Source organism: Trichogramma pretiosum, unplaced genomic scaffold (assembly GCF_000599845.2).
Source record: "Trichogramma pretiosum strain Unisexual culture from Peru unplaced genomic scaffold, Tpre_2.0 scaffold100, whole genome shotgun sequence".
In the NCBI taxonomy this organism is placed as follows: domain Eukaryota; kingdom Metazoa; phylum Arthropoda; class Insecta; order Hymenoptera; family Trichogrammatidae; genus Trichogramma; species Trichogramma pretiosum.
The window spans coordinates 59,771-84,217 of record NW_019640801.1 but is presented as its reverse complement, the minus strand read 5'-3'; the positions used below and the strand labels follow the sequence as shown (position 1 = coordinate 84,217).

At 38.4% G+C, this 24,447-nt stretch overlaps 1 protein-coding gene across 1 annotated transcript in view; it reads right to left on the bottom strand.

The window, feature by feature from the left end:
* The window catches only part of LOC106650650 (bifunctional heparan sulfate N-deacetylase/N-sulfotransferase), an 84,429-nt gene that overhangs the window by 32,200 nt on the left and 27,782 nt on the right, over window positions 1-24,447 (bottom strand). The window contains exon 3 of the mRNA XM_014368793.2: window positions 3,150-3,347. Coding sequence (XP_014224279.1) covers window positions 3,150-3,347 — 198 coding nt within the window. The remainder of the gene's footprint in view (window positions 1-3,149; window positions 3,348-24,447) is intronic.

Here is a 24,447-nt window from a genome sequence, read left to right as displayed (position 1 = left end):
GCGCGCCGCACTTCCGTGACTGAAATAATCGAGTTTCGAGTTTATTAGTTACTTTCAGCTCGCTTGGATGCTGAACTCACAAAAATGACTTGAGATACTCCGGGCGAGCGAGAATTTACCGGAGGATCCTCCAAGTTTGATCAACGAAGTTTTCTATAATAATGTCAGTGGCACATAATCTCTGTCGCGTAACCGAGATAAACTGCAAAAACGCCAGCGCGCCGTGTAAAGTTAGCGTGGAGTTTAAGCTTTTATATATATTATGTACATCAAAATGCCCGGCCTCTTTGGATTTTGCAATACAAATCCGTTAAGCCACTCAAGCCATCACAATAGTCTGACGCAGTATAGCCTCCTAAGTATAACACGTAGCCGTTATAGTAGTCGGCCTCCTATACGTATACTAGCTTACGTACTACTAAGAAGACTATCTACCACATCAAAAGCTCCAAATCGAGTAGATCGACTGCAAGTTCCCGAGCCGGCAAGTTATTCGGGCACGTATAAACTCGAAATTTCGACGCTCGATAATGTGGGCGCAAAGTATAATAGCCCTGCGAAATGGGAATACGCTCGAAAGCTCTTTTTCAATTACCAGGCGGGGCGCGTGCTGCGTCCTAATCCGGCAACGAGTTTTAAGCGTTGTCGCGCGACTTCGTATCGAAATCTAGTGCGACGACGTACAAAAATAAATTGATTCGACTTGATCGTTACGTTTCTTTTCTCCTGCAAATGTTGTATGCGTATGTTTGGTAAAATCTCTCTGCTTAACGTTGGACAATAAGAGTCAGGTTTGCGTCAAAACTATCAAATATCGTTTATTCAAGAGCGTAAAAGTCTACTTAAGCTAGTGTCTTAAGTTAAAAAAACATTTATATATTTTCTCTTTCACAGCTAACTCATAAATTTCTATATCTTATTTTAAACACACACTCACATTGGCAGCAGAAGAAGCTGCAGTAGCTGTGCATTATAAATGTATGTTAAAGCGTATATCAGTTCGCCAGTTGACGATCACGTTATATTAAACTTTGTCGAGATAGGTGCTATTGAGCATCGAGAGAATTAAAAATAAATCAAAAATGAAAGAGACATTGCCCGTGATAACGTTGCACGTCATTAGAGTTTGATTAGCGACGCCAGTAGCATAGACTAATTTTGAAAATTATTCAAGTAGGATACGTTATAATGGTCTCTTTCTCTCTCTCTCTCTCTCTCTCTTTCTCCCTATGCACACACAAATCACGCGCAACTAATCGTAATTAGTGTTTCGATCGCATGCGCGGCTTTTGCTATCGTTAAAAAAGGCTTCGTGTGCGTAGAGCGACAGAGAGGAAGGAGTCATTTTGATGCTGCCATGCGCACGACATGTATACACAATTTCATCATGAGAAAAAGGTAGGGATTGATTGTATATTAGGGTGGTTCGCTTTTGCAAAAATGTTCAAAATCGCGTATACGTCATGGCGATTCTGAAATTCAAGTCTTTACGAAAAGAAAGCCGGGTTCAGAACCTAAAAAAAGTGTCGGGAACCGGTGTCGATCGATTTTTGAAGTTTAAAAACGTGGTCCAAAATAGGAGCAAAATCGGTCAACCATTCAATTTCAAACTGTGTTTCGAGAGTAAAAATGATATCGACAATACATTTTCTTACGTATTTTTGTCTGTAGAATCGAATGCCGTAGTCAGTTTTTCTCTACGACTTCGTTTTCATCGATAAAAATGTACTTTTTTGATTTTTTTTTCGCTTAAAAATCCAAAAATCGACTTTGCAACGTTTAAAAATGAACAGAAAAAATCTTCGAACATTTTTGACACTACCAAAATTTAGGATTTTTTATGACGAATCCAACCGTATAAATTAGTGTATACTTTAAAATTATTTTCATTCATAAAAATGCAAATTTTCGATTTTTTTTGGCTGAATTTGACGAAAAATCTCGAAAACGAGCCCTTTTTGAGAGAGAGTGCTCTTAAAAAATCCCGCTGCAACATTTTTTTTGTATTTTTTGCTGTAAAATTGAATGACGTTGTGATTTTGGTCCTAAAACATCGTTTTAGAAAAAAACGATTTTTTTTCGAAAACATCTCGTTTTCGAGATTTTTCGTCAAATTCAGCCAAAAAAAATCGAAAATTTGCATTTTTATGAATGAAAATAATTTTAAAGTATATACTAATTTATACCGTTGGATTCGTCATAAAAAATCCTAAATTTTGGTAGTGTCAAAAATGTTCGAAGATTTTTTCTGTTCATTTTTAAACGTTGCAAAGTCGATTTTTGGATTTTTAAGCGAAAAAAAAATCAAAAAAGTACATTTTTATCGATAAAAACGAAGTCGTAGAGCAAAACTGACTACGGCATTCGATTCTGCAGACAAAAATACGTAAGAAAAGGTATTGTCGATATTATTTTTACTCTCGAATCACAGTTTGAAATAAATTGAATGGTTGACCGATTTTGCTCCTATTTTGGACTACGTTTTTAAACTTCAAAAATCGATCGACACATGTTCCCGACACTTTTTTTAGGTTCTGAACCCGGCTTTCTTTTCGTAAAGACTTGAACTTTCAGAATCGCCATGACGTATACGCGATTTTGAACATTTTTGCAAAAGCGAACCACCCTATTGTATATGCATTCATAGAGACCGTCTTAACAAATGGAGAGGCATGCTTACAAGTTTTACCAAGGTTATGGAACCGCGATTAGATTTGATAAATTTAGACCAAAGGGGAAGAAAATAGGCTTTACATGTCGTGTGAATACGCGAACAATCAAGTGATAACTTGACAGTCTCTGTATTTGTTAGAGCAATCGTGTGAAGGCTCGGAATATTTCAGTACGCAATTTCAAGTGCAAGCGGAAATGTCGAAAATATTTCCAAGCCAAGCATTGCTGTCTCCGGGAGAAAGGAGTAAGTCGAACGTCACATCACACATGCCAGGCGAGTAAGTTCGATTGAAATGCGAATCAAGCCCGCGTGTATACGATCAAAAAAATCAATGGAAATATATTACATATGTAATGTCAGAATTCATGCAGTAACAGCATGCGGTGGCGGTTTTTATAGTCCGATAATCATTCCTTATCAAATTATACAAGAGATTGAGTATAAAACAAAAAAGCAGAAAAATCGTAATACTCACTTGATACGATTGTAGACGAGCAGCTCTGCAATCTCCCTACCCAATCTCGAGTAGAGCGTTTCCACGAAGACCAGTACCTTTGGATCTATCCTCAACCTGGCTTCGCTACGATGGTCAGGTGCCTTGGGCAGTCTCGTTGCGCCCTTGAGTGTGGAGCATCGTATTGCTGGCTCGGGTCTCGTGTCTCGATGAATCAGACTGAAACGACGAAAGAAAGCCTTTAGTATTAATTAATCCTACCGAAAGACGACACTGTGACTCGATCTTAATAACAACGAGCTAGAGCGAGAGAAGCAAGTATATTTGCATGTCCCGTGTCGAGAAACGAACGACCAAAGAGAAAGGAGAGATGAAAGTGCACGGAGAGAAGCGTGAGACCTTGGAGGAGTAAATTAATTTGGTAGTTAAGTTCGGACTCGGAGAAGAGATCTTGTCGATGCCTTCTAAGCTATCGCTACTTTTAATTAAAACATCGAGATGTGTTTCCTTTGTCAGACAATTCTAAAGCTCATTCTTTCCAGTTTGCTCAGCTAGTGCTTGATAAATATTATTATTTTCCTGGTATCAAAGGATTTTTAGATTTTATCCATTTTTTTCATCATTACTCTAATAATCTTTCGTCATTACATTTCAAACAAAATAATTTTAAGGATCATCGTTCTCTCGAGTACATTCAATAAAGCTTTTAAAATAAAAATTTTTTTTTTTAAGAATTAAGAACTGTTGAATTCAATTTTTAAACAAATCACGAGTAAGAAATGGCGTCATGATAGTATGCATTACGTGCCTAGGCTAATAAACATGTGCTCTGAGGCTTTCCAATTTTTCGCTGCCTAGGCATGTAATATACTATTGTCGATTAAAAGGATCTCAATGAAAATTAAAATCGATTGAAGGTACGTATTCATTTAATTAACGCATTTATATAAATAGACTTAACAATGCCGAAGTTTAAAAATTGAAACGACGTGAAAGCTTTAAAATTTTGAACAAAACAGGGACAAGATGAGATATAACTTTGAACCGAGCAGCGTTGGCAAAACATGTCTCACGTCTCCATTACATATCACTCGAGTCATATCAGGAAAGCTCGAAGCGCATATAATACTGTAGGCAACGCGTCGAGGACGTAGCAGGTTAACGAGTTGGCGCTGTATCGCACGAGGGATTACTATATATATACGCACAGGTTGGGCGCGACCTACAGGCCACCGCAGCGAAAATCAGAGAAGCTGCATAAATACGCATGGCCGTCGCGCGTCATACCGGTATTAAGGTTCTCTATCTCGGACAAATGCGCGCACACACACATTATGTAGCACATATTTATACGTGCACGATGGTGAGTCAAGCACTGGTCTAACTCTCTCGCAGATCCACGCGATGGGTCGGGCAAAGTGTATTTACCTCGAAAGCGTAGCGTTGAATTAACGCGTCCGTTGGGTATCGCCTTGGCTACGCTACGTTGCTAGCCGAGCGTCCTTCCCTAATCTTCCATTCCGACTAGCGCCACTGGCACCGTTGTTGCTTTTTGTCGTCGCGCGCGCGCTCGCACATTCAGAAGCGTCAGTGACAGTGGCCGCGCTTACAGACCGTTGACTCCCCTCCTCGAAGGCCTCTTCTATTATGGGTAATTGGCTTTGTGCTTTTTGCCTTGCGCCTACTCTCGCTCGCTCTGCTCTATGGTAATCTAGCAGCGAGAGGAAAAAAATTTCGAGTGCAGTTCTAGCTCCCTCTTTCTATTGAATACATTACGCGTAATACCTTTTTAATAATTTAACTCCGCTTTAAAAGGTAGAATTTCACGCGCCGGAAATTGTGTAGGTATAATAATACGTACATAATATTCAAGCGAGGGGAAAATTATGCGGAGCAAGATTTTTGCGAGCCAGGTAGAAAAAAAGCTTCGTGTAGCTCGGTAGCTCGAGGCAGCAGCCGATCTTAATTTGACGGAGAGAAGGTAACCATAAAGTAGCAGCGCGCAGTACGTATAGTGGCGTCAGCGGCACCCGCAGCGCGAGCTAATGAAGCTTGGGTTGCGCGCGAGGTAATTACATCAACGACGTGAAGAATAGCGCGATAGCGCTCAGCAGAGGGCTGCCGCCGCGCGTTCCACACGTAGCAGATACGTATACACAAGCGCAGCTCGCAGCCACGTATCTTCTTTACGAGGCCGATGATAAATACATCGAGGGATTTGCTATTGCCACCCCCAGCCCTTTGTGCAGCTGAAAAGAAACGACGCGATAATCTTTCATCAAGCGAACCAGCTCACGAGCTAACTGTTAGCCAACACGCGAACGACTGGCTTCGATATACGTGCAGAAATTGCCCCCGATGCACAGCTCGTATGAATGGCTCAGTCGTTTTTTCTCATGGCTCGCTCGCAGTCGTTCGCGAGCCGGTTTCTCTCGTCGCAGCGCCAGCAGCAGCAGCAGCGACGACGATAACGTCAGTCCTAAAAATGTTTGAAATTAATTTGAAAAATCTAAAAAAAGTATTATTATGGATTGATGGCTCTCTCGACGGCTCTGTTCGCTTTACGTCGACCCTGTCGCAACGAGCCGTACATAAACTGTATTTATTGACTCGCAAAAGTTTCCGCCACTAGACAGCCGCGCCGCGATAGTTCCAAGAAGACGGATAAGTTTATTTCAACCTGCACCGAGCCCGTCAAGTCAGATTTGCATTAAAAGTTTTTTTCAATAGTCTCGCGCGTGCGTGGGCATAATTTTCTTACAGTTTGATCACCGCTGCATTAGAACGCGAGCGCAAGTTTTGAAAAAATTGCAGGCTTCGCGCGTCTTGCCGACTACTTTTCTTTTTTCTTTTCTCGTCAAAAGTTGTACAGATAAATCCGAGCAATTAGGCTTTCATCGGAACTTTGCCAACTCGTTAAGTTCAGATTTTTTTAAGAAGAGTTACGAGCGAAAATCCATGTAAATGATGACGAATAAAAATGGCACTACAGTTCCCGCTAATATAAGCATTTCTGCCTCGAATACTATCCATATACATGTCATCGATGTATATAGGTGCGGATCTAGCGCAGCTATTAGGCCTGCTATAGCAGCAACCATCTATCATGCAAATCAAGTACCCCGGTAAATCTATATCGTCGCATTGTCGCATTTCAAGCGGTTTCGCGCTGCGCCACTCGAATCTTTCAATAAAGCCCGAAAAAAGATCGATGACACGAGTGTGCGTGAAGGAGCGCAAAAAGAAAAAATACCGAGATCCAGCATAAATTAAAGTACGAGCAATGAGTAAAGGGGGCTGGGACAACGGGGGAGAAACGTTATATAAGGGCACGTATAATATTCGAAGCGCATAAGAATTTCTCGTTTCACAAGCGAATGGTGTGGATGAGACGAGAAGGAGGATGCACGGTGCATTTAATGAAGGCCTCGACAGCGACGGGCGCGATGAGAGAAAAAAAATGCTATATATCTATACACGCGAGACAGCTATACGGAAGAGATGATGAGGTAGAAAGCGATAGAGTTCTTGCAAGATTATACGAGTTCGCTCCGTCCAAGTTCAGCCTGAAGAGGAAAAAGTTATAGGTTATGCTTTTTATACGCAGAATTTAAAAATTAATATATGGGATAGCGCTTTCAGTCGTCGGAGGTTCAGTCGTGTGGGTGCTATCAAGCTTTTATTTTCTCTTGGACGAGTAGCAGAGGCGGCAGCAACGAGCGTACGTGACGACGATAATTTCAAATTTATGCGAGATGCTCTATGCTTTGCATTTTCAATTTTTCGTGGCAATGAAGTAGCCGTGGAGTCTTAAAAAATAGTTTTCTGTCGAGCGTTTTCCATCGACTTGACGAGCCAACAATTTTATCGAGCCATTAATATTTTGTGCTTTATGCGCGATCCATTATCGACTAGATGAATTTTTGAAATGAACTTGTCCACGATTTAATTCAAACTGAAAAACTCGATATACAGGGCACACCGTAGGGGTTCCTTTCTTCCTTATCACTTTGAAAGATGCAAGCCAAACAGTTCGAAAAACAATCTAGTTACATGGCAGAACTAATATCCGAGTAATATGATAGGCTCGCTGATAGCATACATCTCCAGGGCTGCAGAGCATATATACGAGAAGAGATGCTCAAGGAGATTGTATAAACAGGCAGCACATATACATGTATATGCGAAGGCGCTGCTTGTTTCCCCCCGTCATACAAGGCTACAGGAGTTTACGCTTAGCCAGCTAAGCTCAAGCTTCGAACATATCCTATATACATGCGCGTAATCTTCAACGCTCCGAAAGGTAATATGACGGCGTGCGATGCTGCTGCCTCCTATGCTAACGTATATCCGAATGGCACTGATCGTTCCAAAGCTAGTGCAACTAGTTCAGCATGCGCGGATAACATCCGATCGACCAACTGCTGCAGCATCTACGCCAAGCCTATTAGCAAGGCTACCGAGTAAAAAGGCTAACGAGTTGCACTTTCCCAAAGCTTTTTTTTATATACATGTATAAACGCGCACAAAGTCTTTTTAATTCAAAGGATATGCTGCTGGAGCTTTAGATAGCCGTATAGACTGTCGAAAACAACAGTCTACGCTGTATTGAGCTATGCGACCGGCTACTCTTAATGCGAGTTTACGGTAACGACGCGTACTTAGACCGCAGACATCATCCGGGGCCAACTTCTTTTCTTTGTCTCTTCTCTCTGCTTTAAGAAAGCTGCTCCAAGTAATAGCTATTTCAAGATTGACGATTATCGGAGCTTTTTTAGCACGAGGAATAAAAGCTCGAGTATTTAACGCACGAATTGCGACAAAAAAAGTTTCACCGCTATCGGAAAGAATCATTGCTAGCTAATAATATTAACTTATTGGCTACTCGACTTTATATATAACAGGCAGACTTGGAGTTGGAGATTCACTAAATGACGCATTATTTTACTTCACGCTTTGCCCTCGATCGATCGAGTTACAAAGTTCTGGCGAAACCAAAGCCGTTTGCATTCTTTCCTTACAATTGAATTAAGCGACTTTTTTCCGGCTCTTTTTTCTTTTCTCTTAAATACTTGATGCTAAACAGGGGACTTTTGTAAAATTGAATCGACGCGTTTAAGCTCGCAACCCATTCAATTATGCGACTATTTTTATTCGTTTCCGTAGTTCGCGAGCCGAGTCCACAATGTATCGGAAAATAAATGGTGATAACACTATCGTTGCTACAAATTAATCAGCGTTTTAATCAATGCCCAATTGTTAACATTTCCAACAAGTACGAGCGAGCGAGCGAGCGAGCGAACAAATAAAATCCCCAATAATGGGACGAAACAGGCAGTGTTCGCCTCGCTACACGCAAATACAATTAATTCGTAAAGTATATACATAACACGGGTTGAGAGTGCAACAACGTGACGATTCTGACGCAGAATACAAAGAAATTAACGATGAAAGAGGCTTTTTGGGCATTTAATTCTAGAACTGTACTAACGAGAAGTTTAGATCGATATTTTACTTCTTTTATATAAACACATATGGTAAATAGTTTGAAGGAAAGGCAAACTTTATTAACTTAATAGAAGGTTTCGAAAAAATAAAATACAAATTTATGTGTATTTGAATTCAATTTGAATGTCAAAAAAAATATTATTGAATCGTAAATAGATACATTATTTTGTTTGCTTGTAAGCGAGCTTTATACATTTTATCAGAAGTTTCATTTGGAAGTCAAAGAAATTACGGGTGGAAAAAAATATTCGAAGCTTTAAAGTAAATATTGTGGTGTACACCATCGACTAAATTTTTAATTTAATTTCATTCAACGGGTACACCTTGTCCCGCACGCATTGATTAAATTTCAAAATAAAAATTTCCATTCGAGAAATGAGCGTATGGGATTGCATAGGAGATTGTATAGCGTATGGGAAAAATATATCTAATTTATTTTTGTAATAACGTTATCGATGATTACTTTGGAAAAGTAAACCCCTAGCGAGTGTAATTATCAGATGTACGTATCTAATCAAAAAGCGGGGTATTTATTAGCATATTATTGCAATATAAGTAACGAAAGAAAAATGGACACACGGCATGTAAATGTACATAAACACGCTGCTAGTGGATTAAAACAAGTCAACTTTGCGTAGTAATCATGCAGTGGTGTACTAGTTGAACTTTTATTTAGACGCTGTATATCTGCACGCTAGCACGAGCAAATTTCACGCATCGAAAAGTTTGTCGTATTTCTACTACGTCGTCGAACGCTAATAACAACGACCATAAGCGTACCAAGGATGCTGTGCACACCTATAAGCTTGTCCAACACTAAAGAACTAGTGAAAAAGCAATTTTAGATTGCACTCTGTGGTATATTATATAATACGTATCAAGAGACATAGATATATTCATGTAGCAGTTTCTAGTTCTGCTGCTGCTCTTGTTGTTGTTGTTGTTGTTTGGTTCCCGCTGAAATTGCGAGCGGTGCACTGGAATTGCAATGAAAAAAAGAGAAGGTATTTGTAATGTAGAAGAACAAGTGTGGAAGGAGAATGGAAGGTATGAGAGAAAACGGTGATGAATGGATGAGTCAGTAATGGTATTAGAAAGTTGATTCTGGTGTGTGTGCGAGAGCATCGCGAGCGGTGATTAACGAACTCGGAGCTTGCAAGCTCCAACGCTTTATACTGTGCTTTCTAACGGCTATGTGCGGTTAGAACGACGAATTTTGTTGTACTTTTTTCAAGATATCAGCATTTATACGAGTTCAATCAAGAGTGCAATTTTTAATGATTATTCGTTAAATATTTTTAATGAAATATTCAAGACAATCATCCGAGTGCACATTTTTGTTCGCCTACTGAAGATGTTTATTACGAGTGAGGTTGGCAGTAATTATAAAAGAACAGAAGAGAGAACGACAAGCATCAGATATAAAAATTCAATAATCCCTGCTACGTATTATCCTAAAAAGCAGCTGGCAGCGGATATAATAAGATGAAAAGGCGTTAGTGGCGCAAAGGTCGAGAGCAAAGGTTTTCGAGGGTTGAAGTAACATAAGGCGCATGATGCGCACGCTCCTATATACATGCGAGTCATTCAAAGTCTCATGAAACGAGAAGAAAATGGTCCAAAGGATTATCGAGAAAGAAAGGAAGCTCGTCGTTCCCCGCGCGCCACTTTGGCTTGCAAGCCGAAGAGACATAAGTATAAGGAGCGAATATAGAGGGCAAGCTTGGTGGAGCGAGCTATACAGCGTTAAATCACGCGCGCGGTAGCGTCTTCTTCTTCCTCGCTTTACTTTTGGCGCTCTCCCGCTGCACAGATAATCGACTTATCTCACTCAAGTTGCCCCTTCCCCCTTTTCCTCCCACTCGAAACCAAGCTTCTTTATCTTTTTTTACGAGAACGAGAGAGAGAGAGAGAGAGAAAGAGAGAAAAAGGAAGATCGTCTTTTTGCGCTCTGGTTTGATGCCTCTTTGTGTGTGATGCACAGCTTCTTTGCACTTGTCTGCTTAACCCACATAATTGAAGAGCTTGCAGCGAACTTAAAGGTAATTACTCGTTAACAATTTTTGTTGCTCGTCTTAAATGAGTAAGAGTGTTTTTTTTATTTGCACAGTCAATTGTTAAGAACGATGGATTAAAGTGTCACTTAATGATATACACATATCAAATGAAAAGTGCACTCGACATTTGACAAGAGGAAACTTCAGACAAACATTTGATTTTTGTACATGACATAAAATTTCTGCCCAATACACATCCAGTTCACCCAGGTGTATACATTCCATCGCGAGCGACTTTTAACTGGTACATATGCACAATATCACTTGCACGTACAGCATGTTGTAATGGAGCAGTGCACCTAAATACATAGGCAAGCGAAACAAAAGCGAAACTCTACTCGACCGGTACGATCTAAAAAACTGTTCTGCCAAGCAACTTCTACCAGAAAAAAAAAGAAAAAGAGAGTACTTTCCCCTCGAGAAATCCATCCTCGTTCACTCGAATCAGTTCTATAGGGTATCCTCTTTTGAAACTGGGTTGAGCAGCGCGACAACGAGTACTTTCCTATAAATGTGTGTGTGTGTGTGTGTGTGTGTGTGTGTGTGTGTGTGTGTGTGTGTGCAAGCGAGGGTGCATATATACACAGAAGACATACTAGCGCATTGCATATTAATTTTGGATCACTGACTTTTACAAAGAAAAAAGAAAAAGAAGCAGTGAAGATCTGCTTGCACGTTCAGCATTACAGAAAAAGTTTCACGAGTCTATGGAATTTTCATGAGCGAATAGACCTTTATCAGAGATGTATATATATACATTGGATTTTTAATGCTATTAAGGGACTGTAACGTATAACGCATTTCAAAAACCGTCAAATTTGACTACAAAAGTGTTAGAACTAGCACAACTATTCATTTTAGTAACGGAACAAGAAAGCATTTTGTGGCGATGATTGAAAAAGAGAAAAATAGTCGTAAGAAAATACTGAAAACCTTACTACATCAGCTGATGAATAAATTGCTATCGAGATAGGATTTTTTTCAAGGTTGGAAGTGCTGATGAGAAGAGAAAGATACTCTATAGAAAGGATAATTGTAGACGATGAACGTACGGAAAATGTAGCATTTATTTCCGGGCACTCATTATAATTACTCGAACGATACACTACAACAAAATATTAAGGATCAATTAAAGCTTCAATGAAAAATAAATTATCAGCTCATAATTCACGAAATGGAACCTTGATTTTCTACCGGAGATCGTCAAGTTCGATTGCAGAAATTCTAGCGAGTTTTTTTCGTGAAATTCAATTAATCTCAGAAATCGAGAATCCGAGTTAGGCAACAAACTTCATCCTCAAGAGTAAGTGTAATTTCTTGCTTCATTTTAGTCATTTAGTTCTCATCGCTTTGCGTTGTACAAGTTTATATTATAGATATATCACCTGAGCACAATTCGTTATTACTTTGAATTGTTTTGACGCGTTTGCAGACTCTGATGTAATGATATTTTGTACCAATGGCAACGTCGTTGCAAATGTTGAGTGAAAGGGTAGGTACATTTAGCTTTCAAAAATTCTATTAAATTTTAACAAATGATTTATACACGTCTATAACGTTACAATCGAATTGTAACGTCGTTAAAGTGTTTTTTTTTTCATTTTCTGCATTCAATGTCCACTTTTCTGTGACGTGAATGACAGATTGTAACATTGAGGGGTAAGTTTAATGCACAAATGTAGAAAGTATTGCAGAAAATCATAATGTTCACGTAAAAAAGTATGTAAATTATTGTAAATATTCATCTCGTAAAAGATAATAATCATATATAATACTTTTATGCAAACCTTGTCTCTAAATATACAAAAACTTTTCATTGTGGACACCTTTTAATAGGAGATACCTTTCAATAGCGAAAAAATCTTGTGATCTTTGCCAAATACATTACTTCTTATGGGATTAACACCTGTTATTAACGAATACAAACACCTCTCAATAGCCGACACTTTTTTCGTACATTTCAATCATTTTAACGGACTTACTAAAGTTTACAGAGATTTTATAAGCCACTTGTTTGATGAAATATCATGACAAATAATAAAAATATTTTTAATTTTGATATTATTAGTTTTATTTTCGTTTTTTATTCGCCTCTCAATAGCGGACAAAGTACGTCGGTGGAAGTCCTCTAATGGGTGATTTTAAAGTAAATACCATGTCAAATAGTGCCTCTAACAATCTTTGCACTGTATAGCAAATAATTTTTTTTCTGCAATGAAAATTGATTGGTGACATAATTCAGTTCGAAATCAGGCTTGATGCATCGGAAAAGAAAACTTGTCAAATTTGTTGGAATTCGCGTAAAATTTCTTTATAAGAAATAGCATAGTACAATATTACAAATGTATGAACGTGTTTACTCGTGTACGTACTTTGTGCTGGGAAATTTTTTTCTACTAATGAAAAATATTCTCAGCATTCAATGAATAGGGGGTGAACACGTAGTGATAGGGTGGTGTAATGTAAAGTGCAGGTAGAAATCTCTGTTTCGTACTTTTTCCTCTCTTTCATTTTTTCCATGGACGTTTTCATTTCTTTGAGACGCCAGGGGTGGATGATGATTTAAAGTCTTTACTTTTTAGTTTGTATACTGAAGTAATTAAATGTTTTTCTCGCGAAAATGTGCTCGTGCCTAAGGTCGAACAGAAAAAGAGAGTGAGATAGAAGATTTAATATGGAAATTTTGTTTACACGAGTTTTATGCTCCTCAATGAATCATGTACATAATAATGGTAAGAATGTGGTCAGATAATATTTATAAACAAGATATATTAGCGATATTAAATCAAAAAGTCGTATTCCTCATTTATTGTTAATTGAGAAAAGTTTATAGCGCAGAATCATTAATATTCATTTTCTTGAAAATTCTAAAGACAGTTATGCATCGCCTTCAAGTTGAGAAAAAAAACTGAACGTTGCCGAGGAAAAAATGAGAGCCGCAGGCACGGTATTTCTCTAAATCGTCAACTAAGGTTTTGTGAAACCCTCACGTACCTCAGCCAACAGTTTCCTCTTTTTTTCCCCTCTCTGTCACTTTTTGATCGAACTTGGGGCTCGCTATCACAAACAACACTCGCGCACGTTATCGCATATACATAGCGGCTCTCGGTGCAATTCTCGTTTTTGCTCGAATAAACCCGAACCCGAAAAAACACGCGCGTGAGAGCTAAAAATGGCCAATCCTGTCAATTTCCTAGCTGCACTCTCTGGCTTGCTACCGCGCGAAACAAGGCCTTTTTTGTCACACATACTGCAAAGCACTTTTTTTATCTCGCTGATGGTTTATTTTTTGCCTCTCGAGCTTGTTTATTGAGAACAGGTAGAGTGAAGAGGAAAAGTAGGAGAAGAAAACAAAAAAGACAATGAAAAGGGTGAAGAGGGTACGATCAGCCTGAAATTCTTTTAGCGTATTTTACGGATTTCTAGTCGTATACAGTAGTTCATTCATATATCATTTGTGTACAAATATTACGAAATATTCCGATCTAATTTAGGATCGTATATATCTCCTGCTTAATGACGCTTAGCGTGATTGTCGAGTATTGCTAATTTCTGATTCGGCTCGTAGACTCGTGTGAAGCAAAGAGTTGGCGTTATTCGACAAGTCAGCGATTAATTTTGAATGAACATCGGGCCGATTATAGTTATAACGATGGATTCAATCTCGACTAAATTTCCGCTATCAAAGCACGTCAATTCCTTCGATTAGTCAGGCATTTGCATTTAGAGTAGTTTGCCACTATAACACAGGCCGTATTTCGATTATTAAACGATTCTATACAAAGACGAAAAAAACGTGCTTCGACGGAATATATTGCCATCTCGTAGTGCTAGCGTATATGTACGCGTCGTATATGCGCTCGGGTAAACTACTCTAGTCTGCGTGTCGATTCCAATTTACGCGCGTGCGCAAGAGCGGTTACGCGATATTTGCAAAATGAAGAATTGCCGTCGAGCACAACAGAACGTCATCTATCAACTACGGCTCTGCTTGCGTCCTGCTCTACTCCTGTCGGCCACTACGTCCTACACTTGCATGATCCAGCCGAGTCTCGAATAATTAATCACGTAATTGTAACGTCGATGTTAGGCGCGGTTTTAGGAAAATGGCTCCTGCTCACACAGGCGCACGACACACACGCGCGGCCACTGGAGGCTGCAGTGATTTATAAGAAAATTATACTGTCTTTTGCAATGTACTTTGTAAATTGAGCTTAATATCGTGGATGAGTTAATACATTGCTGCAGTGCCAGAGGCTGAAATTACGATAACGATTTATAATCAAATTACGATAAGAAAACATGACAATTTTGTGAAATCAAATTAAATACTCATTGAGAAGCCAAATTAAAGTTACAACGAGATAGAACTTTATTGAAAAGTACATCATCATCGTTTTGCGAAAATACTACTATGGTAATATGTACACTATGTTCTCATTTATTTACTGATTGCTTGTGAATTTTTGAACACTGTTTTATAAATAATAGTACAATAATGTTTCCGATTAATGTACTTTATATTCATATGCGAATAAATATTAGTTTTAAAATAAAGTTTGATATGCAGAATTATTTAATTTCATGAAATAAGTAAAAGTTATTTATGGCAAAATTTAAGGTTGATAATTTTACATACGATTTAACTTTATAATTCGCGTAATTTTTTTAAAATTAGACATCATCTCATAAAAATTTAGCGAGTTCAACAATTCTTTTATAGCAAATTATAAATGTAATTAAGAGCCAGTATATTTCTTTTTTTGTAAATTTTCTTTTAGTGTACAATTTAAGCAGAGAAAAAGTATAAGTAAAACAAAATAAAATAAACTCTCTTGTCCAATGAAGAAAAAGTGCACTTGAGGGCATTAGCCCCATTCTCCTTTGGTGCTTTTGCATCCACTATACATGTGTACCGCTGCAAGCCAAGAGCAAACGCCACACAGAACAATATCATGCAGTTCAGCACTTTAGCTTACTTAGCGTAGTTTTACTACTTTTTATGGCAAAAAGTATAATCATGAATATCTGGTCAAACGTTCATCTTCATTTTTTCCGTCGGAAGGCAGATTAATTATGTTCGGACGAGGCTCAGCGTGGGCCGGGTTGCATAATGTAATGTGGCGCTGCATCGAGTCACGCGGCGCGTTAACAAAACTGAAAAAAAGGACGAATATCGAACTCATATTGCATGTACAGGAGAGCGAGGCTATGAGGGGTGCTCTTATAGTCATCACACGCGCGAATTTTCGTTTTACAACGCCGCCTCCCTATGCATACGAAACTCGGCACGCGTGCACATAATAGAGCTATATATATACACGTATGAGTGTGCATGTGTGCTTACGAGATGGCGCGGACCGATTTATATGTATAATACAAACGCGCGCGTACACACATAAACGTGGAGGCGCGTATCGATGCTAGACATCTACGATTGTGTACGCGCGGGCGAATGTGTATGCGAGCGGGGATCATTCCTCTATTTTATTACTTTTATTATTATTACTGGCACTGGTCGTGCGCGTGCAGCGACCCTCGCTCTGCATGTCATGTAATGCATGTCGCGAACGTGTACACTATTATACACGAAGGCTCGTGGCGTGCGCGAAAAAACTTTTTTACTTTCCTCTACCTTGTCCAACTCTAATCACTCGCTTTAATTTTCTTTCTCCGCGAATTCGTCTTGTTTATTCGCTTTTATACGTGCACTCATCTGCGCACCTGGCTCTATACAGCAATATTGTACAGGTACGCTGAGGCGTGTGTAACAGCATGCAATGAGCAAGCAACCGAGGGAATAGAATGTCAAAGCACAGACAGAGACAGGGAGGTTTTGATGAGGCTAGCTAGCTAGTGTACCACACTGTGGCAGCAGATGTATGTACAGGGATTTTCGCGTTAGGATTAGTTGTACCATACGAAAGTTATCATGGATTATTATCGGTTGACGTGTGTTCCACCAGTATTGTTTTGTTTGCGTCGCTCTTTAAATAAGTCGTATGCTCGCTGTATTGTGTTCTGCTTCCAAGCATGGCTGCTCTACCGAGGATCGCATTTAAAATCTACATTTGTCAAAGTTTTAAAATAATTAAAGTCAACGATGCGAATTCTTCAGGTACATCTGCTTTTATTGTTCTCGGGAACTTGATTCGAGATTTGCTTTTTTCTCGTCTTAAAAAAGCAGAAGCGCATAACCTTGCAAAGTGCAGTAAGAATATTGCGTTTTTTCTTCGTATATACTTAAATGTAATATAGTGATGAATGCAGAGATATAAGTCCTTTACGACGAGGATAACTTTTTTCCGTGTTAATTCTTTTTCATTCTTTTTTATATTATTGCGTGCAGTTTTGACTTGACTTTCTTTCGTTATGAAAAGTTTTCATTTCTTTTAACAAAACTTTCTTTTGAGGCAGTAGTAGCAGCAGCGTTTTCTTATATATTCCAAAGTTTTTCCTCAGTCGGCGAAATAATATTTAGAGAAAAAAAAGTATATAAAAGCCAGCTTATGCGGTAGCTTTACACGTAAAAAAATGCTTGCACGCGGGATTAGCGCTAGCAGTATTCTTCGAGCTTATGAGCTCACTTTTCTCAACTGACGCGTGCGCATTGTGTTTTTTCATTTTTTTTTTTTTTTTTTTTTTTNGCGTGCGCATTGTGTTTTTTCATTTTTTTTTTTTTTTGTCAAGCTTTTTCACTTTCTACCTCAACAGCGTTAGATGTCGACAGGTACATTTGTTGAATTGGGTATTAATTTCTTACTACCGTTACAAATTATAGTTTGCTATTCAATGTTTTCAATAAAATTTTTTATACAGATTAACGTTTTTGCAATTAAATAAAAAATTTGTCGAATGAGCGAAAATTGAAGATGATGTTTACCATTCATTATGAGTTAAAAGCTTAGTAAAGGATTACACAGTGGCTTAAAATTTCTCAAAGCTATGCTCAAAGTTGCCCAAGACAGTAAGATAGTAAATACACTTATGCTGCAAGACACGTTTAACGTGATTCAACAACTGCACTTAATAAACAATATATGCTGTTCAAATACTTTTAACCCAATGATAATGCAAAAGTGCTACTTTAGTACTTGTTAGAAATGCGTTTGGAACATTTTTGAAGCCTGTTCTCGCGTTGCTTTGAAAAAAAAGCACACAAAAGAAGGCAGAATCAAGGAGGCGCGTATTATTTATAAGATTCAATTTTTCCTAGGAGCATCCATTTCCAGAAGGAGGAAAAACTGTACATCAAGATCCGCTGCTGTTCATCGGCTATCTCGTATTATACTCGAGAGAAAGGCAGAAAAAAGCAGTATATATATAATGCTGTAGCGCGAGCGCGAACGCGATCGAATTGTCAACTAGTGCTCCCGGCACACTAGCATATGTAGAGCCGAGTCAAATTGCCTCGATGTTTCTACACCACCCTTCAGAGCTGTGTGTGTGTGTGTGTCTTATGCGGATGTGAGCGTAGGAAAGCGAGGGCAGAAGAGGGGCGCGTCTACTTCAGCAAGTCCTTGACGAGACGCTGCTCCTCGCACCCTCGAGGCAGCTGTAGCAGCAGAGCTAACGCATACACATCTACGCTATGAATAAGCGAGTACTGCTACCATACACCTATACGCTTGTGTAAGCTTGAGGGATTGAGAAAGAATATTCAAAAAGTTACGTATTGATATGAAAAAAAAAGAAAAACAAGAGTAAGAGTGAAATTCATAGCAAACTTCTCCCGGGACAATTTAGCTTTGGTACAATAAAATGTGACGTTTTTTATTCCTCGAGAATTCTTAATACAATGCGAGGGATCGACTCGTATACCTTATCGGTGTTCTAAAGCTACTGAGTATAGACGAAAATTCAATAAATTTGTAGCTTTGAGAAAAATAGATAAATTCAATATAATGTGAAAATAAGTTGTAGACGAAAAATCATATTTCCATGCGAATGAAAATGCGTCGATATTACCTAGCCTGCTTTTCTCGTTCTTTCTTCTTACTTTCGTCTGCCTGTGTAAGAGATTTCCAAGAGAGGAAATGAAAGTTTCGATGAGGCATGAAGAAAAAGTATGGTGTAAACCCAAGATGAACAAGAAGTGATAGAAAAAGCGAAGAGAAAAGCAAGTCCAGCGGAATTTTCTGCGAGATACTCTCGAGGTTTTTTCGGCTCTAGCAGGGTAAGCGAGTTCCAGCCTCAGAGGTCGTGGCGGTAGCTCGCGCAAAAAACTTTTACGAGAAAAATCCTTTTCTCTCGATCTGGTACTGTTGAAATACAACTATATACTAGTAAAACTAATATTACTATTATTGCTTCGGCGACGACTACCAGTACTTTTACCATAACTACTAGTGCCATTGCTACGGCGCTGCGTGCGCTCTTGCTCGAGCGGCCTTTACGTCTGGCAGTGGTACTGGAAGCTTCGAAGGGTTGGTTTCCGGCAATTTACAGATAGCGTCCAGCGAAACTGATTTCGCCGCGACGCGAAATTACTTTTCTCCTCCTCTTCGTCTTTTCTCCTGCTTCTTCGTGTACTATCTACTCCAATGATCATTTCCCTCGTTGTTTTGTTTGTTTTGTGCGCGCTATTTTTTCCTGATACGATTTTTCTGACCACACACTTATAAATATACATCATTGCGATTGAGCTTTTACGTTTCTTTACGACCGAGTGGTGTCGATGAAATTCGAGCTTCCTTATTATTACACGTACGTTGACGAGATAGATGGATACCAGAGGAAAAAAACCTAAGCTTTTTTGGCTCCGTTGTAATTGCAAACGCGAGTGTGGATGAAGATAGTGAGCGCGACTTCGATTTGGAAAGTTCGAGCTCAGCGTTTCTTAGTTCTAGGAATGTTTTAGTTGCTTACTATCGCTGTCGGGCTGCAACTTTGTTTTTAATTGAGTTTCAAAGCTCTATACGAAGAGAAAAAGAGAAAAAGAGTGGCTATATTTTCGCTTTCTTGGCTCGATGAGAGTAGCTTCTTTCCGTGAAAAACTTCATTGCCAAATGCTGAACAAGGTACACACTTGTTTTTCTTCCAATTCTTGTTTATGGTTACCACTCACCTAATTGTATCTCATTTTTTTACGTAACCCCGTACAATAGTATACATTTTATTTCAGTCTAAAAAATGTCCTACCTACTGATTGAATATTGTAATATTTATATTTCTAACAAAATGTGCTAATGGTTTGTGATTTACATTTAGAGAAATTAAACTTGAAGTTGAACTATAATAATAATAATTCAAATTTCAAACTGTAACGAGCAAACGCTACAAGTACGATTATTTGCATGATACATGATGGTCATTTAACTCGTCAAAGAGCGCACATGTAGTAGGGTTCCTGAACCTAACCAGCACAATAACGCATTCAATTCATTACAGTCAATAAAACAAAAGTTTCATCAGTTTTTCTTGTATTGCAGGTTGCGAAGTTACGGCGTATTGATCGCAGTGAAGTCTCTCGCATGATCAAACGTGACATTGATTGATAGCTTTGATTTTATTACGAGGCAAAAAATGTATTGGAGTATAGGATGATTGCCACCCGCGCTAAAGTACATGTAGTTGCACGATATCGAAGGAAAAATAATTCAAAATAGATAAACGCGCATGCGGGTGGCTCAAAACTACGTTTCCGTATAATTCGTGCGTATACAAACTCAAAAGCTTTGATGCACGCAATTACCAATGATGTTATTGGCGCGTATGTATGATTTAAATACTCTTGCAAAGCATTAATATTAAAGCTATAAGACGAATTAAAATGCCCAAGTGAAAAGGAAGCGTGGTTTGAATTTTCTTTAATTAAAAAGGATTAGACTCTTCCTGAAAGCATGACATTTTACATAACCGGAGGCTTTTTATATTACTTTTTTCTAATTAAAATAAAATTTTTCACGAATCGTTCGATTTTCTCAGATCAGTGGACTTTTCATTAAAACAAATTGTAAGTTCCCTCCAAGCAAATTTTCTGCCGATCAGTAATCGAACTAAAATAAAAAAGTTTTCCCACGGCGCCACGGTCTTTATGTTTGATAGATTAAAAAATCATTTGCTCGATTAGACAGTCACTCGTGATGAAATTTTTGTGATGTGTATATAAAAAGATATATATAGAAATATATATCAAGAGAGACATAGAGATCTGTAAAAACTTGTGAATCGCACTTGACGTGTTTGTCATTAATTAAAGAAAGCTACGACTTTTCATTCGAGCTTGCATGGGAGCACATCATCGATTTTTTTCTCACATATATTTTTATATAATTTTAGTTAAGAGAATTGAGCTGTTCCTGCACCGTGAGTTGGAAAAAATGCTCGTGCGAGAAATGTCTTTTCATCGTCGAATGATTGGAAAATGCTGCGCTGCTTTTGTTGCTGATGCCTGTCGAAAGTAAATCAAGGGAAATATCAAGTTTAATAACCTAAACGGTTAGATTGATTTCTAACATCAAGGAGTGGCATCACGAGTCGTGAGAAAATTGAAAGCTTATCAGGTTTTGCGACGCTTGCGGACGAACGTACGGAATATAGTGTCTTCTGTTTGCAGCAGCAGAGTCAGCGTTATATTCCAAATGCAATTCAAGGCAAAGAAATAAAAAGCTTCTTTGTCAGTGAGGCACTAGCGCACACTTTTTTCCCAAGTACGTCGTTCGTGCGGAGTAATAAACGACCAGTACTTTTTTTTGACTCGTAGACGAGATACCGAAAGTAAGTCTAATTACACGCTCTGGACGCAAAAATGGACAATTCCAAAAAGCACAGAGAGTCGAGTCGTAAGCGCACGCGTGTGGAAGTAAAACAATTAAAATAAATTTTTCGGTAGGTTAAGCACGTTGGTGTAAGTAGATTATTATGAGAGAAAAGGAGAAGACGCGCAGTGTCAGAAAACGCATCAAAGTCGAAGCAATTAATACGTCGCAAGCAGACCACACGTAACGAGAGAGAGAGAGAGAGAGAGAGAGAGATGCGAAAATGAAAGAGAAGGGGTATTTCGTAATTTCGAGGTTTGTGCGCACATGCTACGATGGACTTGTAACCTCCGACGATGATACAATTGCTTCAAGCTCCGTGAATTGGTCTTTGATGCTCATGCTGCTGCTGTTGCAGCCTTGCTATTGTTGCAATTAGCAAGCCGAGATGGAATACCTTCTCCAACAAAGTTTATTGCTTATTTAATAGTTTTGTATAAAGGATTGCTAGTTTAGGCCGAGTCTCTCTCTCTGTTTTGGTCCGCCCGTTCCTCTTCACGGTTAAGGTAAATCCATCGCCTATTTTCAAGCCACCATCCAAAAGTCAAGGTTCAATACGTGCCTTATAAACGTATAAACTCTAATTGCAATGTATTGTTTACAACAAGGCAATATACTCAATTATACTAAATTCACATTTTCTAATAAAGATTATGCGAAATTGCGTGCATCTTCTTCTTTTTATGAAAAAAATCTTTAAAAATGTACTTTTTTGGTGGTTTTACAACGATCCTTCAAATTTACTTGATGCGTGCAAACATATATGTCAGCGTGTTTACTCAATACATCAATAGCTATCGGTAAGGGTAGATACCGCTTTTGGTATAACGTAAAAAAGAAAGAAGTAAGAAAACAGAACAAGGCTTTACGGTGTTGCAGGTAAAATAATAATTTTATGTACGTATTCATAGAAGGGGGCGGGGAGTGGCGAGAAAAAGGAAGTAAGAGGATAGGAAAGGCTCGTTAATTATTGAAGCGTTACAATTCGATGCAACAAATTAGTAACAGAGAAAAAGAGAAAATTATTTTTATGCAAGCGTGTACAACCGAATATAAAAAACTTTTATTTACTGTACTGAAAGTTGAAGCGCGCAAATTTCTGCAGTATTCGAAAAAATTGAAGCTTCAAAAAGTCCTAAAATGGAAATAGAAAATCTCTTTATACTAGCCGATGCGTGCCATCTAACAAAAATTTTTTTGCACTCCACTCTGAATGAGTGCAAACTAAAAAACATAGAACCAAATTTGAAATTTAACCTTTTGTCATTGAGTATGTGCACACTGCAGTGTACTCTACATACATGCACATACCTGAAAACGATAGATTCGACCGAGTGGAAAAAATAGGAATACTCCACTGCAAGCCATCGAGGATTATAGAGAGGGATAGAGGGAGAAAGAAAGACCCATCTTGATGGAAAAAAGAGTACAAAGTAAAAGAGAGCGAAGCAAGAGAATAACCAATTTGAGCCAATAATTGGAATCCTAATCAATGGAACGCGATCAGTCAGCCGGGCAGTCCCGAGGGTTGCGAATCGAGGAACAGAGAGAGAGAAAGAGAGAGAGAAAGGATGGAGAGAATGCGACAGTATTACTCTGTATACTATGCAGCTGCTACTTTGGCCTACGTATTGCTGCGAGAGTTCCAAAGAATTTATTGGTCTCCCAAAAAGAAAAAAAGTCTGACCCGTATCAAGTAAGAGACTTGGCAAAAGCCACCAGTAAAAAATAATGATGTTTGCTTTTTTTGTGTCTCGATGAGCGTATTTACTTCTTTTTAATAACTCCGAGTGATCGAGCGAAATGCTTTATTCACCGAATGCGCGGAGGATTTCATGTGCACATAAATTACATATTCATGCGCGATTTACGCTCAAGTGAAAAATTAGATAAATCTTCCAAGGTAGCGAGCTCGTAAAAAATTAGCTGCTCCGTTTCAAAAGCTCATGCAATATGCATATTGCAAGTCTACGGGCGTGTTTTTCAACTGCTGTTTCATCTAAAATGCATAGAAAGTCAAAGTAAATACATACATAAACATAAATTTTTCTTTTCGCAAAGTTATGGGCGAACACTAAATTGCAAAGCTTCCCAAGGTAAATTAGCCTATTTGAAGATTCACATTTCCGTAAATTTTTTTGAGTTTTTCGGCATAACTAGAATCAATTGATGAAGCATTGATAACGTTAATTCGAAAAATTAAAATCAATTATTTTTACGATGAATTATAAAAGTTGAAGGTTAAAAGAAATTACTTTTTTAAAGTTCGTTTGAAACTCTATAGTCAGTCTGGAAATGGATAAACGCAAAGGCAAGGTATGCAGCATATGTAGAGGAAAGAAAAGGATATCGCATTTATCCTACGCGTGCCCGATGGCGTGAGCTGTTGCTACCGTTTGAATTGCCGGTGATTGGGAATGACAAACATCCGTATATATAGATAGTCGGGTTTGTCTGTACAAGCTATATCCCAAATCCCACGTGACGCCAAGAATGTGGAATATAGCTGCTGTTGCTTTCTGTAAGACTATTTATGAAACTCGTCTATTTTGCACACCTAAACTTGTACACCCATTTGTACAGTCGACACAATGAAAGTTTAATTTGGTATTCCATTTAAAAAACGACCCTCCAAGAGACTTCATCGGAACAGGGTCGAGCGAGATAACAATGTTTATCGATTTTTTTTAACTTGAACCAATCAAGTTGAAAGTCGGAAATTAAATTCAGAGAAAATGTTTGAAGACGAGAAGAGGTCTGCATATTTTTATATACCACGACATTATATTTATACTATTAAAAAATAAAACCAGACAAACTCGCACGCTTTTAGTAATTAATTTATCGGCCAACTGTGCAAAATTTGCAATATGATTAATCGATTTATTGGAAATAATTTTTCTGATTAAATTTTAATTTATATTCTTTGTTAATAGACAATAGATGGAGAATCGCTTTAAAATTGTGAGTATGAAAAAGAAAAACCCCATTCAC